Here is a 16,562-nt window from a genome sequence, read left to right as displayed (position 1 = left end):
AGAGACAGAGCACATACCGAGCTCTCTGCTCCACCAGCTCCCTAAACCTGCTCTGACTCTCACCACAGGCCACAGACAATCAGCTGTCTCTTTTAATTGTTAAGGTGCAACTGTAGATGTTGCTGGAAGCTGAGCACACTTGCCACTTGGGGAGTTCCAGCTCAGTGGGTTTCTGAAGGCGTTGCTTCAGCTCTCACCTGTGGCACAGGTGATGCCCAGCCCTGCAAACCCTGCCCTGCAGCAGGAACAGCCCTGAGCCCAGCTCAGGCAGCTCCCAGCTGTTAGCCAGCTGCTGTGGGAAGATCCAGGACTTGCTGGCAGCAGCTTAGCCAGGGATCTGTCCTGCTCCAGCCTGGGCACAGCCAGCACCCACCTTGGAGGGACAGAGCTTCCCAAACCTCAGACTTGTCCTTCTTTCAGAGCTTGGGGGCAGAAATGAGTAAACAAGTAAACAAGTGTTTGCTTTCTGCCTTTCTTTGCACTGCCAAGGAGTGAGCAAGGAGCACCATGATCAGGCAGCTGTGATGTTGGGAAGGTGCAGCTTTAGGGCTCCCTGGGCCTGCACCCCTTTTCCTCCTCTGTTACTTCCCAAGGGCAAAATGCAGTTACAGGCAAGAATCGGGATCTCAGCACTTTTCCATTTTATCAGGGCTGCTCTCAGAACTGTTTTTCTTTGCTCTTTAGGGGAAGTTATTCATCCCTTTTCTATGCAGCCAGTATCTTCAGGCACTGGCAATTTGACAACCTAGTATTTTTTTCCCCTTTGTAGGATGATCACAATACAAAAATGATTGCACATATTCCTGTCATTTCATTCTAAAGTGGAAATCAACATCCCTGGCACGTCCCAACCCCTGCATCAAACCCCAGCTGTTCCTGAGGAATGGATCTCAGACTCCTCCACACCTTCCCAGCTCCTGTTGTTCTAAGCAATGAACTAAATCCCAACTAGCTCCTGGGTTTCAGGTCCCTGGAGTGAAGAGCATGCTGCCTCTTGAACTCACTCTCCAGGAGACAAAAAAGCTTTTTGCCAGAAAAACATTAGGCACCAAGTGTGAAAAAGCCATCCCAAAATTTATTCTCAAAAATGTCAACAGAAATGCATCAGTAGGTACTCAAAAACTACAGAATTCTTAGAAGTCATACATTCACAATGTAGAAACGTGACAATTGGGATGCCTTTTGTGTGATCTACGTAACAATATCCATTTGACAGTGTAAACAGGTACTGGTATGTTCTTACCCACAAGTCCAGCAGGAAAGGCACAACTCGGCATACAGAGATCATATAAGCAAGATTCAGGTGCAACAACATCACACAAACTTTTGGTAATCTGCATTTTTGGGGCCTTCCACAGCAGAGATTGGACTTGAGGATTTCCTGCAGTCACCAGCCAGGTTTCTTTCCCTCCTCCAGTCCTTCCACACCAAATGCTCCCTTTGCAGCCTGGTTCAGATCCCACTACACATCCAGTTCCAGCAGGAGTTCAAGGAATAGTGAAAGGTCAGTCCAGCAACTCCTCAGGTGCTTCCACAATAATACATCAGGTTTTGGTTTCACATAGTGCATGGAAGCATCTGCTCGAATCTCAGTCATTACAGTGGTCATTATTAGAAAAAATAGACACTACAACTACAAAAGGAAAAAATGAGGTAGATAACTTAGAATCCAGATGACTATCCCAGCAACCTTCATACAACACACATGGATCATTAATTAAATTTTGGTGGAATGCAAGCTCACAGACCACCAAAAAAACCTTAATGACCAGAATAGGAATGCCATCCAAAAACCCACAAAACATTTAACCTAAGCATGAATACTTCATATTTAAATACAGGTTTACACAGACTGATCTCCTAAATTACCCAAACAAAAAATAAAAAAATAAAAACAAAAAGTCTCTTGCTAAGGAAACCAGTTCCCATGGCAGATTGCAACAGTCACCTGAGATTCCTTGCAGAGCTTTTCGACCTGACTTCCCAAGGCAAGTCTTCCCTTTCAAGAGGAAACAAAACAACAACAACAAAAAAAAGTATATACATACCCACCCATGCTTGTTTGGGGCTCCTGTATTGAAATAAAACATCTAGGAAAAACTGCACATCTTTGGAAGCAGGAATTTTGGCACTATACTTGAAGGACTGTCCTAGTAAGTAGTAGTATTAAATAAGCAGCAATCAACAAACAAAGAATTCATTACTTAGGAGCAATGACTAAAGGAAAAACAGCAACTTGCTTTTCATAGAATTTCTGAGGCAAAAAACCCAGAAGAATAAAAAAAACAAAAAACAAAAAAAAAAAATCAACAAAAAAAAATCTGTCATTTTATAGCCATTATAAAGAAAAAGTACATTCAGAAACCACGCAGAGCCAAAAATCCAAACAGAAAAACTCTTAAGAGGGTGGCAGACATTCTAAGGTATTTACCCGCATTAATAGTTTCCATTTCTCATCAGTAAATAGAAGCTTTTCCATCAACAGTAGGTTGTTTCCACTCTCTTCCAAACCCCCATTAGCACTCTAAACAAAGAGGTAAATATTCTAACCTTTGGAATTTCAAGTTGCAGAAACTTCTGTAAGGCTTGTACACATTAAAGTCACACGCAAGAACTACTTTGCAAGACCCGCATCTTTCCAAATAGAAGGAAATCCTATTCTTTATTAATTACTATTTGCAAAGCAATATCATGATTGTACTCTGGGCAACTCTTACAAAGACAACCATAAAATCATTTGCACGTCAATAGGAAAATAGGAGGCCGAAGTGGAAATCTCTTAAAAATATAGGTTTGTGTCTATATATATTTGTTCTTTGTGTAGGTCAGAGTCTTCAGCTGACGGCGATTTTGTTCTCCTCCAGGAAGAGGGGGAACTGGTGTTTTGGCACACTGTCTGCAGCAGCACCAGCAGCTTTCTCCGTGTCAGGGGCAGGGCCAGGCTGGGCTGAGTCCCCCTTGGGGGCTGGGGCAGAGTTCAGGGGGGCTGCCCCGGGCAGGGTCCCGCTCTGGATCACCGAGATCTCGTTGTTTTTCACAGCCAGCCCATTGCTGAGCACAGCTGCGTACTGGCTCCACACGGCCGGCTCCAGGCTCACCGCAGGCACCTCCTTGGGGAACATCTCTGACACCTTCTTGGGGTCACTGCCCAGCAGGGCCATGGGGGTGTCCATGGACAGCCTCCTGCCACGCCTGGCCGAGTTGTTCCACATGTGGGTTCCCACGTGCACCTGATGGAGAGGGGGGAGCAAAGGGAATCGTTAATGCTGCAGCTCCTTCGTGCTGGACCCAAGTTCTGCTTGGCTTAGCTCAAATTCTGCTTTGCTTAGTCCAAATCCTGCCCCACTTAACCCAGATCCTGCCCCTGCTTAACCCAGATCCTGCCCCTGCTTTGCCCAAAGAAGTCAGGCTTGCTACGTTTGTATTCAGGTGAACATTTAAGCTGGGTGGTTCTTGTCAGAGTTCCCTTCCTGGCATGTGTAAGACACAGTCATTCCACTGCCTGCCATCAGCGTGGCTCTCTGGAGTTGGATGCTGGAGGGCTGGGAGGACTGTGTTTGACACTAGGAATAAGTGGTGTTGGCAAAGACACCCTCTCTCCCCCAAAAAAAGAAGCCACATTATCTGCTGCAAACAGACCATACTGAAAAAAAAAACACTGGGTAATGCAAAAAAACCCACGATTAATTTGGCAGAGAGGATCATTTAAGCTGAAATCTTCCACACCACATTCTGCTGGTGCTTCCAGCAAGGTGCTGCTCACACACTGCAGAGGATTTTTCTCTCCCCATCAGCATTTATGTAAGAGAACTGAAGAGGTTCTCACAGGGAGGAAGAAGCCTCTGTGCAAGTGAAGGAGCCAAGTCCCTCACAGGGCAAATGGATTCATCTGGCAAAAGGACAGACTCACAGCACTTCTTCAGTGTGTGCTTAGACACAATCCCCAAGCACTTTGTGCCATCTCAGGATTATCCCAGTTTATCCCTCCTCATCTCACAAAATTCCAAGCAGTGCAGTGTAATGCACTTGCTCAGCATGCAGCATTTTGTAGCCATCTATGAAATGCTTATGTCTTGACACATCCAAATCCAAATTAAAAAGGAAAGCAATCTGCTTAGTTAGGGCTAAGCCTTGCCTTCCATCCCAAAAGGGAAGTCAAGGACAGCAGCAAAGACCTAAGGGTGATTTCAGTAACTCACAAACTGTGTGGAAAAACTCAGGAAGGAGACAAGAGTCGAGAGTAAGTACTGGAAGAACTAAAACAAAATCAGTGCTGCCTCCAAGGCAGGCCAAATACTAGGAACATCCACCTCTAGTGTCAGTTTCAGAGACAAAGGAGATGACAACAGGACCCACCTTGAGGTTTCCTTTGGTGGTGAAGGCTCTCCCACAGATGGTGCAGGCAAAGGGCTTCTCCCCGGTGTGGGTGCGCTCGTGGATCTGCAGGGCGCTGGCCGAGGAGAAGTTCTTGCCACAGGTAGTGCAGATGTGCTGTTTGGCAGGACGGCAGAACTTGGGCCGTGGCACCAGCAGGGGGGTGACCCCGGGGGACAGGGCTGGGGGGCCAATGAAGTGGCCAGTGCTGAGGGGACGATCGCTGGGCAGCTCCATCTTGATCAGGGCTGGCGGGGCTCTGACGAAGGCGGCTGCAACACTGCTGCGACCTGCCAAAAAGCACAGCTGATGCTGATCCCAGCCCAGCGCTGGATCAGAGGCCAGGCCCTGCCTGGAGAGCACACCTGCAGAGCCCACCACTCCTCCTAGCAGACCCCAAAACAAAGCAGCTCATCCCTGGGTTTGTTGGTGAGCTTACGAGATAAAAAGTCTCAGGTCAAATTTAGATCTGCCTTAATCTTAATGCTGAAGAGCCTGAAAACCCCATAAACTGTTTCAGGGTTTCCATGTCACACTCTTGGGATAAGAATTTTTCCCTTGAAACACAAATTTAAATTTTCCCTTAAAGCACAACTTTTAATTTTAAAGAGCTATAAGGAGGTATCAAGTGAGCCCGTGAAACACAGCAAGGGCACGGTCTACAGTAATTTTAAGGAGATGAGAGAACCCAAACCTTTGAATTTTGAGTCTGACTTAGTTAGGAAAACTTTACAGGGCCTATGCCCTCACCCAAAGAGAGGTGTAGGAAGAGGGGAGAGCCGAGGAAGTTTTGTTTCCTGTTGGTCCTTTTAGGATTGATTTCCTACTGCCCCACCCCAAATCCCTGCCAGCACTTTACTACTCACCATACTCCCCATTTGCAAAGTGGAGCCCAGGCTCCTCTTTAATGACCTTCCGACCGATATTGCCGTAGGTTAAATCCAGAGCTCCGACAACCCCTTCCACCTCCGCAGGAGCGTTCTCGGGGCCCTCTGACCTGCTCCCCGCGCCCGGCTCCTCCAGGCTGCAGCAGGCAGGGGACCTGGAGCGCACGCTCTCGGCCTGGCTGTTGGCGGGGGACGGCGCCTGCAGGGACGCGGCCTCGGAGGCGGCGGGGCTGCGCCCGTTCTGGTAGTCGGCGTCTCCCGCCGGCGAGGCCGAGTCGTTGGTCAGCCCGTCGCTCTCCGCCGAGCCGGCGTCGCTGGATTTCAGGCTGCTCTGCCGCTGCAGCGCCAGGGAGGAGGCGCCCATCTTCACCTGGCTCTCCGGCGCCCCGGGGAAGGCGGCGGCCGCGGGCGACTCCGACTGCGCGTCGAACGGAGTGGGAGGTTTGGAAGAGCTCCTGGCGCCGTCCTGAGAGTCCAGCTCATCCTCCATCATGTCGATGCTTTCCACCATCTCCTCCGGGCGCCCGAGGTCGCCGTTCTTCTCGGGCAGGGCGGGCTCGGGCTCGGCGCCGTCGCAGGGCGGCTCCGGCAGCGGCGTGTTGGGGATCTGCCCGCCCATGTGCATGCGGATGTGCTGCTGCAGCACCACGGCGTTCGTGAACTTCTTCTGGCAGATCGGGCACGAGTGCTGCATCTTCAGGGGGGTGTTGGCCCGGTGGACGCCGTAGTGAGTTTTGAGGTTCCCTTTAGTGGAGAAGGCGCGGCCGCAGATCTTGCACTTGAACGGCCTCTCCCCGGTGTGGGTGCGGTAATGCATTTTGAGCGAGCTCTGGCAGCTCAGCACTCTGTGACAGATCAGGCACTCGTTGGGGTCTGCAGTGGATTTGTCGATGTTTTCAACCAGCTGCTGGAGCTTTGATGTCTCCGAGCCTTGCTCGTTTGACCCACTTACGTGGAAGATGCTCACGCTGCCGGCAGCCTGTGGTGAGCTCAGGCTCTGCTCCGCTCCCGACTCGTGACCGATGGCCCCGGAGGAGGAGGAGCCACCCTCGCTTTCGGGAGAGGGCCTGGACTGCAGCTCACCTGAGAAGGTGCCAGGCAGAGGCTCCTTGATGCCTGCCAGGCTGGAGATGCTCTGAGGTGCGCCGCTGGCCGCAGAGGTAGGCAGAGTTGTTAGGAGAGGTTTGCTGTCCACAAGCAGGTTGGACTCATCCAGTGGCACAGACATCCCGTAGGGGATTCCAGTGCTGGTAGGAACATTGTCCAGGTGCTCAGGAACTGGGTAAGGATTCATCTTTATGTGGGGGTACTTGTCTTTGTGACGCTGAAAATGCACTTTGAGGTTTCCTTTGGTGGTGAAGCGGTTCCCACAGATGTTGCATTTATAGGGTCGCTCCCCGGTGTGGGAGCGGAGGTGGATCTGCAGGGCACTGTCGTTGCCAAAGACCTTCCCACAGAACTTACACTTGTGTTTGAAGAAGGGCTCCTCTGCGCTCGGCTTGCTTTCGGACACGCTGATGTTGGGGGGTTTCCCCTTCCCCTTCTTGGAGGGATCCATCACTGACGAGACCGACAGCGGGTTCTGGAAGATGACCGAGCCGGAGGACTGAGGTAGCAAAGGATTTGGGAACTGAGCGATGGAGCCGGGCAGGCCTCGGCTGCCGTCCGGCTTCAGGGGGAAGGAGGAGGAGAGCCCAGCAGCCAGCGAGCTGGCGGCTGCCATGCCAGTGTTGGAATGAGGTAGTTTCCCTTGCTTCAAGGATTCCAGGGATAGGCTCTGGCTGCCGGCCTTCTGGCCGATCAGCGCCACGGCGGCCGAGAGCTGCTGGCTCATGTGGGCGCCCAGGGCCTTGAGCGGGTCGGCAGCGGCCGCCAGGGAGGGGTGCAGGGCGTGGGGAGCCATCATGGCGATCTGGATGCGGATCTGCTCCGTCAGCTGGATCTGCTGCAGCTGCTGCTGCTGCAGGCACACCAGCTGCTCCAGGATCATGGGGATGGCGTTGAACCCGGCCGCCGGCGAGGAGATGGCGTCGGACGCGCGCTGGTTCACGGCCACTTTGGTGCCGCGGATGGTCTGCAGGGTCACGTTAGTGTTGGGTACTTTGGCTTTGGGGAGATAGCTCAGGCCGGGAGCTGCAGCACTCAGGGGCGGTTCTATCTTGAGGTACATTCCTCCCACGGGTTCAGCATCCATTTTTCCCTCTCTCTTTTCCACAGAGGGCGCGCAGCCCTTGCCCTGAAGGTCCTTGCGTGCCCTGCCGTCCACGCGCTCGCTCGGGAAGGGCCCCAGAGAAGCCTCGGGGAAGCTCTCAGGGGTCACTGTCCCCTCACTGTCATTCATGATTAGAACAGGAGGATTTTTAGTGCAATTTTTCTTATGCTCAAGGAATTCGGACAGAACAAAGAATTCTGCACAGCATTTCTCGCAGATTTTGGTTTCCTCCGTGCGGCACCTTTTGGAACTCATTTCACCATCTCTATCACCTGGGACGTCTTGTGGACTCCCTTAAAATAAAAGAAAGTCACATTGTTAATTGCTAGATTTAGACCAAGCACTCACTCTTAATATCACTGACCCCACCTGAATCACAAATTAAAGATACAAGACACTGGAATCAAGTTTGCAGATCAACTTGAAGTTCTGCTCTTTGTTTTGATGCCAATTCCTTCACAACCCCAAACAAATCTGCATTTCAGTTCAGTTTACAAGAAAAGACATAATAGGACTCTCACAATGCCCAATGAAAAGAGATTTATCCCAAATCCCTTTACACAGGTAAAACACCCCTGGAAGAGTACTGCAAGGCAGCACAGCTTAAAAGGAAAACAAGGACAGAGAAAGCATCAAAGCACTGAGCAAAACATCACACAAATTATTTGCTGTTTGCACTCCAGGCTCTAATTCTTTATTAGCCATCACTCAAAAATTCATAAAAGGTCGTTAACACAAGAATTCTGAGCAATTTTTACTGTACCAATCTAAACGACTTTCACTCTGCCATTATGAAAGTAATTACAATCCAGGAGGGCTCACAAAAAAAAAAAAAAAAAAAAAAAAAAAGCAGCAAGGCCCCATATCACCTCTCAAATCCTTCAAAAGTAAACACACCCCAGTATAATCTCCACATAGACACAGTAGCAAAGACATGATTAAAGTTCCAAATGTGGCTCCGGTATGAGCCTCCATTGATATTAAACACAATACAAGTAACGAGTTCTGCCTGCAAAAATACACCGAGGCATTTCCGATCTTTGCAGGAGGCCTGGCTCAGCTGCACCACCACTCACCCACCTTGGGAAGGGACAGGGAAATCCAAACTGGGCTCCAACTTCACTCCTGCCCTTCCAGCACCAGCACCCCACAGCTCAGACTGAGCAGAATTTGTATGTGGCCAAAAACAAAAAAAAAAAAAAAAAAAAATTAAAAAAAAAATCGGGGAAATATGTGAACTGGAAGAGGTTAAGAGAAATAACCAAAACAGGATGTTTTTGCTCAACCTTACCATCCTTCAAACAACAAAGTCAGGGCCTGTTTGAGGCGGGGCAGAGCTCAGGGCAGGAGGGAAAATTAGCCAGGGAGAGGGAAAGGCTCCAGCAGGATCCCAACCCCACCAGCTGGAACATCCTGGAGCTGTAACTGCTCCAGTTCTGGGGGAGCAATGGCTTCACCTGGTCTGGTGGGTTCCTGGGATGTGCCCCCATCCCACCAGCCCCAGAGGGGAACCAGGTGACAAATATCACAGTGTTTGAGGGGTGTAAAACTGCTCTGAGGGAGGATACTGCAAACCTGGTCACTTTTTACCCCAGCAAGAGCACTGTGTGCATCCCCCAAACTTCAACTGTTTAATGTTGTGTGACATGAAGTGTGTGTGCAAGTTTACTTTCAAAAATAAACATTTCATCAATTATAAAAATTTGCCAGTATCAGAGCCTGCTCTGCTATGATCTGCAGAGCAATAAATCCAAACCTGCACAAGTCCTTGAACGGGGAGGACAGGAGCTCTCAGCACAGCTATGATCAAAAATGTTGGGATGCCTTGTATCTAAACAGGGAGAATTAAACACTTCCCCCTCAGCCCAAACAACTCCTCTAAGTGAAAGAAACAAGAACAGCAGCACGCATTTCCTATTCCAAATATCATTAAAGTGATGTCTCTAGAGCTAATTTAACTCCAGAAACACACAGAGGAGTCCAGCCTGCAGGCAAATACAGCTACTACACAATTCAGGACTTGGTCAGAGTCAACCAGGATCAAGAATAGATTATTTTAAACTTGTTTTGCAAGAGTCTGAGCAGACAGATATTATTGGAAAGAAGGTACCTGGGTTAAAAAAAACCAACAAACTTCCAGAACTACTGGCCTGAAAGAATTACACTGACTTGAGAGGTCTCTGACTACTTTTCTATTTCATAGAATACACTAAAACATGAAAATCTCTTTTCCAAACCTTTAAGTGTTTGGGGCTTTCCCAGTCCCATCTCCCAGGTGGAACAACACTGTTCCCATATCACAAAATATTAAAAAATAACCTTAGCTTTTACTTTTTTCAGTGGCACAGGAATGTCTGCACCAAACACTGTTGCCCACCCCCAAGGAGATATTCCAGGATAATGTCCAGACAAGTCCTCCAACTTTAACTGCTTCAAAGCATCCCATCATTTATCTCCTTTCCCTTGATAATACTTCTTATTTTTCTACTTCTGTGCTGATAAGATCACACAAAATTCAGTGCCCCTTTCTCCATCTCCAGCACAGCCCACACTCCTCATTTTCATAATTCTGAGGAACTCTGTTCGCTTTTCTGGTTCTGAGCAGCAGTTGCCATCTCAGAGAAAGGAACTCCAGCAAAGTGAAGGTCCCTGTGCTGGGCAGCAGGGCAGAGGTTGGCAGCTCTGCCCTGTCACGTATTTTCATTTTTCTGAATGTAAAGCATTAGTTTAGGACTCTGAATAAATTGAATTCGGAACTTGCTGCACCACAAATAGGGAAGTTATGCACTATCCTCCCTTTCACCTTAAAGAAAGGTTTTTAGATAACTACACAAGTAGGACACTGGGTTATTTTACAGTAGCTGGGATAACAAAGGAGCAATTGACTGTTTTTTTAAAAAAAAAAAAAAAAAAAAAAAAATCAGATTCTGTGAAAATCATGGTGATGTGGAACCACCAGCCCAAGTGCAGCAATCAGAGCAGCCCAGCCCAGCAGTGGGCACCGAATTAAATAAAACCTGAACTCGGCTTCCCATGCCAAGGGGGCAGCTCTGCCACCGACTGCACCAAAGTTTCCCTGCCACAACATCCCTGCTGCACTTCACTTAACCCTCTCCCAAGGCTTCCTAGGGATAGGACTTCTACTGTGGTTTTTTTTTTTTATCTCCCCACCCCCGAATTTCAGGAATGTTATCTCTCAGCATCTCGTTATCCAATAAGTTAGAAGAATGCAGTAAACCCAGCAGGGGGGTTAGATTGAATCACTGGCAAATGGATGGATAAAATCCACTATTGTGTAGGACAAGGCAGTCATCGACAAGGAAGGCTGATAAAATCCACACCGCTCAAAGTTTTTTTTTTTTAAAGGAAAACAGTAAAAAGAAGTGAAGCCAATCTGGTTTGATGTGATTTCAAGGGGATGCTGCTGGCCTATCAATCATCTAAGCCATTAGTGACTTTTTCCCTCAACTTTATTTCATCTGAACAGGAACGAAACAAAACTCAAGTTTTCCCACCCACTTTTTTTTATTCAGGAGTTTTAATACCTTTGGCAAGCTTACTTTCCTCACAGCCTACACTTGACCAACTACTTTACTTTCGGGTTAACCAAACCAGGCACTATCCCGGTTTAGATGAACTCTTGGAGGATTGATGACCAGCCCTGCACTCCTCGACACGGACCCTGTGCCATGAACTCGCTGTCGCTCTCCGGTCGCGCTCCCCGGTGCTTTTCTCCTGCTCCCAGTGCAAAGCCAGGACTCCCCAAAAACTCTCAGCTGCCCCAAACCGCCCTCCTCCCCCCCTCGAACACCATTTAAGGCGTTTTAACTAGGACAAAAAATCACTTTCGTAAGTAAAACGCACGACTGACAACTTACAGAGATATTCCAAAGGCCTTGATGCTTTCCACGCTGAGCTCACCAGCCGCGTTTTTGTACCCCGGACGCGTTACAACCACACTCAGCATTCACGTGCTTACAACAGCCTCTCTCTCAAGGCTTTAATTATTTTATTAACTACTTACTAATCCACCCTTTGGCCTACTCGCAACTTCGAGCGAGATATTCAGCCGGACACAGAACAAACCAGAGAGAATAAGCCCTTGTGAAGAAGGAAATAAGCGCAGAAAGTCGGGGGGGAAAGCAGGGACCCGAGGAGATGATACCCGAGGGCACAGCCCGGCCCTGGAGGGGCTCGGAACCCAAATCCCCCCCGGAGAAGGAATCCCACCACTGGGGAAAGGGCTCGGAACCCTCCTCCTCCTCCGGAGAAAAGGGGTTCAGGATTCCCCCACGGGGAAAAAGGGGCTCGGAACCCCAATCACTCCCCGGGCAAGGAACACCCCTTCGGGGCTCAGGCTCAGAACCTCGCCCCCCCCGGAAAAGGGGTTTGGAACCCAAATCACCCCCCGGGCAAGGAACCTCCCCACCGGGGAAAGGAGCTCGGAACCCTCCTCCTCCAGGGCAAGGGGCTCAGGATTCCCCCACGGGGCAAAGGGGGCTCGGAACTCTCTCCCCCCGGTGAAAGGGGGCTCGGAGCCCCGGGGAGCGGCGCTCGCCGCCCGGAGCTGCCGGGGCCGGTCGGTGGAGGGCACTCACGGCCCACGCTGCGGGCCACCGCCACCCCGGGCGGGGCCACCGCCACCCACCTGCATCCCCGCATCCCATCTGCGGCTGCCAGCGCAGCCCTACCTGCCCCGGACCACGCTTAACACCCGCACGGTGTTTAAGAGCGAGCTAAACGGCACAAACCCCGCTGCCAAGGTCAACTGCATCAGAGTCCTAATTGTGAGCCTGACATCAACTTACCACCCACAGCAAGCAGGAGGAGGCAAAGGTTAGAGCAGCAGCTCTGTCAAAACGTCACCCTGCCGCCCAGCCCGAAAGGGCTCCATCCCCGCTATGAATATAAAGTTTCACTTGCGTAAAAAGGAAAAACAAGCCCCCCGATCCCCCCGGCATCCTCTCCCCCTTCCCAGGGCCGCAGCACCCCGGGCACGGCGGGGATGCTCCCGCACCCCGGGCCGGACCGGCCAGTCCCGACAGCAGCGTCGGGCAAGCGGAATCAAACCCAAGATAAATCACACAAAACTTGGGCTTTCCTTTTTCCGCCTTTCCTTTTCCAACATACCTCTCCAGTTCTACAGAGCTCAGCGCACGAATCGGAGATATAAATGAAGCAAAGCTACGCTAATTTTACCCTGATAAAAAAAAAAAGTTGCAGTTTGATACTGTATTTTTACGAATGAATCCGATTTTTAATGGCAGCAATCCAGCACAATAGACATTTTCAAGCCCTTTGTGGAAATGCTAATTTTCAGTATGTACCATTATTCCCCTGTGACCACCTGCTGATTTTTTGACCTGTTAATGGATCCCCAGGTTCGCGGGACACTTTAACCCGCTGCATTGTTCACAGAGGTGGGTCCCAAATCGCTTTGCGAAAAAAAAAAAAAAAAAAGGAATACTTGCAAAAAAGGAGATAAGGGCTTGATTTTATTATTACATTATGTGTATATCCTCGCTAATGCCCCAGACAAATCCCTGAGGAATTTCGACTTTGTTATGCAGCTTCATCACTTATTATTTACGGGCACACCTGGAGTTGGAATATCAAGACTATTTGGGAGATTGGCGGGCGGTCCGAGCCGCAGCTCCGGGTTCAATTTCGGAGAGCGGAGATCCCGCAGGACGGGGCTCAGTGCCCCGACCCCCCCCAAAACCCACAGCACCCCACGGGCAGCAGGATCCCCACGGCTTCCCCGGGAGCGGCCGCTGAGCGCTCCCGGAGGGATTTCATCCAGGGTTTGGTTGTTAAAAATCGAGAACGGGAGGGCGAAAAAAAAAAAAAAAAACCCCAAAAAACCCCGAACAACAATAACAAAAAAAGCAGCTGGCCATTGCCCCGGAGAGCGCGGTGTGGAGCGATCCTCCCTCCCTCCCTCCCGCACGCCTCCCCCGCCCCAGCGGCCGCATCAGGAGTGATTAACCCTTTTGTTTCAGCGCGGGGCCGGAGGTGCCTTTCCAGCAGCGGGCAGAGATTTACATGTGGAAACATCACCTCCATCCCCCAACCTAACCATATGCACAAAGGAAAACAGTCATGCATTAAACATGGGATTTATTGCCTTCTGGCCAGCATGCTGTTTCTTAAGTCACCATTAACCGGACCCAACAATTGCACATTTCGACTCAAAGAAGAGAAAGGGGGAGGAGGAAAAAAAAAAAATTAAATAGCCCGAACCTCCCGCGGGCTGGGAATAAGCAGCTCCCGTGTCGTGCATGGGTTTTGATCCGTTCTAGGCACGGAAACAAAACCAGTCCCGAACACAAGCAGAGAACCCAAAGAAAGTTCTTGGGGGGGCACACAGAAACATTTGGGCACTACAACCACAAGAAGTCCGAACAAACGCAGCCGGGCCGGGCCGTGCCCTCCTCCCGCCGCATTCCGGGGCGGGACGGGCACTGCGGGCTTGTCCCGGGGCTGGGGCAGATGCTGCTCCGCTCGCCCCGGGCTAGCCCCGCTCCGTGGGGGCCACCAGCGAGCGCCCCTTCCCCTGCACGCCCACCCCACCAGCTCCCGGCTGCTTTTAGCCGAGGGTTTCTTCTCCTTTTCCCGCAGCACGACCCAGCAATGTGAGCTCCCCAAAAGCGGGGAGAGCGATCCGCGCCGGCCGAGTCTCCCCCGCGCTGCCCAAAATACAAAGCGCTCGCGCACACCTCGTATTAGCTCACCGGAGTTATTTTAGGAAGTCGGAAATCAAAGATGGCTGGAGGTCAAGCTACAAAAGGTCCAGGGCGATTGTGATCTCCAACAAAAATAGTCCGAGCGTGGAGGTTTTCTCCTCCACTTTTTGTTTTTTAAAAAAAGCCCCGCAAAATTTCTCATCTAACTCCCGACAAAGTGCTAAGCACACCGAGGAAACGCAGCCCGAGCCATTTCCTACCCCTCCGAAGTTGTCTGTAATTTCTCGCTCTGCTCCCCCACCCCTCCACCCCCGTGCCCCCAATTCCCTTTGGGGTTTTCCTCCCACGCGGCCGCGGCCCCACGCGGGACCCGGCGGAGGCTCCGCGGCCGCGGGGCAGCGTGCGGGGCATTGCGGGGCACGGAGCGCTGCGCTCCGCAGCCGCCCACAAAAATTAAACCCCCCCCCCCCCCAAAAAAACCAAAAAAAAAAAAAAAAACCAAAAAAAAACAAACCGCAGAACCCGTGCCTCGCTCAGCCCCGCAGCAGAGTTCAGCCCCCCACCAAAAAAAAAAATAAAATTAAAAAAAAAAAAAATGGGGCGAGACGAAGGTCGGCTCGTGGCAGAGCCCGAAGGGGGAAAGGAGCGGGGGGTGAAGCACGAGGGTGGAAAAATCCCCCCGGGAAGCGCCCCCCGCATCAGCCCAGCCGCAGCCGCGGCCGCTCCGCGCTCACCACTTGCAGCATCTGGGGGCTGCTCCTCGGAGTTGATGTGCTGGGGCTTCGCCTGCTTCCGTCGCGACATGGTGCACCAGCATCGGGAGCGTGCAATAGTAGCAATTATTTTCCTCTTCACAACAAATTCCTAGAGTTGGGAAATTTGGGGCGGAATGCGCATGTCAGAGTAATTATGATTATCAATAATGCATTGCGATTTATCATGGGTCCCTGACGGCTGATTGGCCTGAGTCCAAGGGCTCACAGATTATTCAAATCAGCCCCATTGATCCGCGCAGCGGGGCACGCTGGGCCATGTAGTCCGTGCGCTCCCCGCGCCCGGCGGGCGACAAAGGCTGCGAGCCCCGGGCCACCTCCCGGCTAAACAAACAGCGCCCGCAGCCCGCACACCCACGGCACCTTTGGTGCCTCACCTGTACCGTGCTTTAAACAGCTTTCCCCCCCCGCTCTCCCCTAAAGCGAGCGGCAGCCCGGGACAACGCTCATTGTCCCCTTTGTGGCTCGCTAAGGTGGCCAAGGGGAGCGCACCGGTGGCCGCGAGGGGCGAGCCCGGGTCCCGCGGTGGCGTGGGCGGCTGGAGGGGCTTTAAAAGCGGATGCAGACGGAAAGTAATTAGGCTGGTTTGGTTCAGCTGTTTGAAGACTTTTAAAGTCTCGCTTTCTGCGAAGCTGAGCCCGCAGTATTTTTTACCGGCGAGGAAAAACGTGATGCACGTGTGAAAAAAGTTGAAGCACCCGCGCGTTGAGAGTGTTTTCCCACACTAAGTTGGCTGCGTTAATACAAAGCGGAATAATTTTCATTCTGCTCCCCTTTCCGGCTGTTGGGTTCCATGGAGTTCCATCTTCCCCCTGGGTGGCACTTGGGGACAGTCGGGGTGGCTGGAGGTGGCTGCAGGACCCGGCTCAGCTGAGCCCCGCACTAAACTGGGCTGTAAAACACCCGAGGGTCACAGCAGAGTCACCCCAAACCCTCCCGCCCCCACTGAAACCAGATGGATCTCACATAAAATAATGTGAGGATCCGTGAATGTAGTGGAGATGTGGACTGCAAAATCTTTGTGGGGCACGTGATGGCTTTTTGATCTATTTTTTTATTTAATGAACAACACACGTACCCCAGGTCTGTATGAAAAATGAAGTGGTTTGCTGGAAAGCACTGGAGAGAGATTTCTTTAATGAAGAGACGGTTTAGTTGAATTAGAGGAGGAAGGGGTAAGGGCTCAGGAGAGCCAGGTCCAGCTGGAGGCACACTCAGTGTCACTTGCCATGGCATTCATCCAGCAGGGTCTGTGCCTCAGTTTCCTGCCTGTGCACCGAGGCTGCAGAGCTGAGAAACATCCAGCCGAGGTTCTGGGGTGGTTCAGAAAGGTGCTGCAGAGTGGAAAACCCAAATCTGACTCGCCAGCAGGTGGGAGGAAGCGGTGGCACCTCAGCAGCCACAGGACATTGCACAACACCACGGGCTCATTTCACCTGGTTCTTCACTGGCACTTTTACCCTGCAAAACCCCCAAGGGCTCTACAATATTTACTCTGTACTAAAATTTCTGCTTGTGCACAGCCACTGGTCAGGATTATCTTTATTTTGGTGGTGCTTGAGGAGGGGGTACCTGGATTGGACAGGCATAAAATATCTTAATGTTGTAGATCAAGGTAAGCAGTGCATCC

The 16,562-nt window shown here is 51.1% G+C and overlaps 1 protein-coding gene and 1 long non-coding RNA gene across 3 annotated transcripts in view; one reads left to right on the top strand and one right to left on the bottom strand.

Annotated features, from left to right (window-relative positions):
- The window catches only part of LOC306809855, a 639,653-nt gene that overhangs the window by 450,182 nt on the left and 172,909 nt on the right, over nt 1-16,562 (top strand). The gene's annotated exons all lie outside the window — the stretch shown is intronic.
- Nucleotides 1,056-15,357, bottom strand: SALL4 (spalt like transcription factor 4). 2 transcript variants are annotated; one of them, XM_079321485.1, is made up of 5 exons: nt 15,310-15,357; nt 14,894-15,023; nt 5,241-7,766; nt 4,357-4,664; nt 1,056-3,230 (listed from the first exon to the last, which is right to left on the bottom strand). In XM_079321485.1, exons 2-5 carry the CDS (start codon nt 14,961-14,963, stop codon nt 2,835-2,837), a joined length of 3,300 nt encoding a protein of 1,099 aa, XP_079177611.1. In that variant the 5' UTR covers nt 14,964-15,023; nt 15,310-15,357; the 3' UTR covers nt 1,056-2,834. The 2 variants fall into 2 exon arrangements, with proteins under 2 accessions (XP_079177611.1, XP_079177612.1); XM_079321486.1 differs by lacking the exons at nt 14,894-15,023; nt 15,310-15,357 and adding an exon at nt 11,352-11,437.

This window comes from Erithacus rubecula (genome assembly GCF_903797595.1).
Source record: "Erithacus rubecula genome assembly, chromosome: 18".
Lineage (NCBI taxonomy): Eukaryota > Metazoa > Chordata > Aves > Passeriformes > Muscicapidae > Erithacus > Erithacus rubecula.
The sequence above is the reverse complement of the archived record's forward strand: the minus strand, read 5'-3'. Positions and strand labels throughout refer to the sequence as shown.

Excerpts from the sequence above, each read along its gene's own strand:
- SALL4 (XM_079321485.1), bottom strand. The coding sequence starts at position 14,963 with ATGTCGCGACGGAAGCAGGCGAAGCCCCAGCACATCAACTCCGAGGAG. Across the intron at positions 7,767-14,893 it reads GCCCCCAGATGCTGCAAGTG|GGAGTCCACAAGACGTCCCA; the intron begins GTGAGCGCGGAG and ends TTTTATTTTAAG. Across the intron at positions 4,665-5,240 it reads CTTTGCAAATGGGGAGTATG|GTCGCAGCAGTGTTGCAGCC; the intron begins GTGAGTAGTAAA and ends GCTTTTTGGCAG.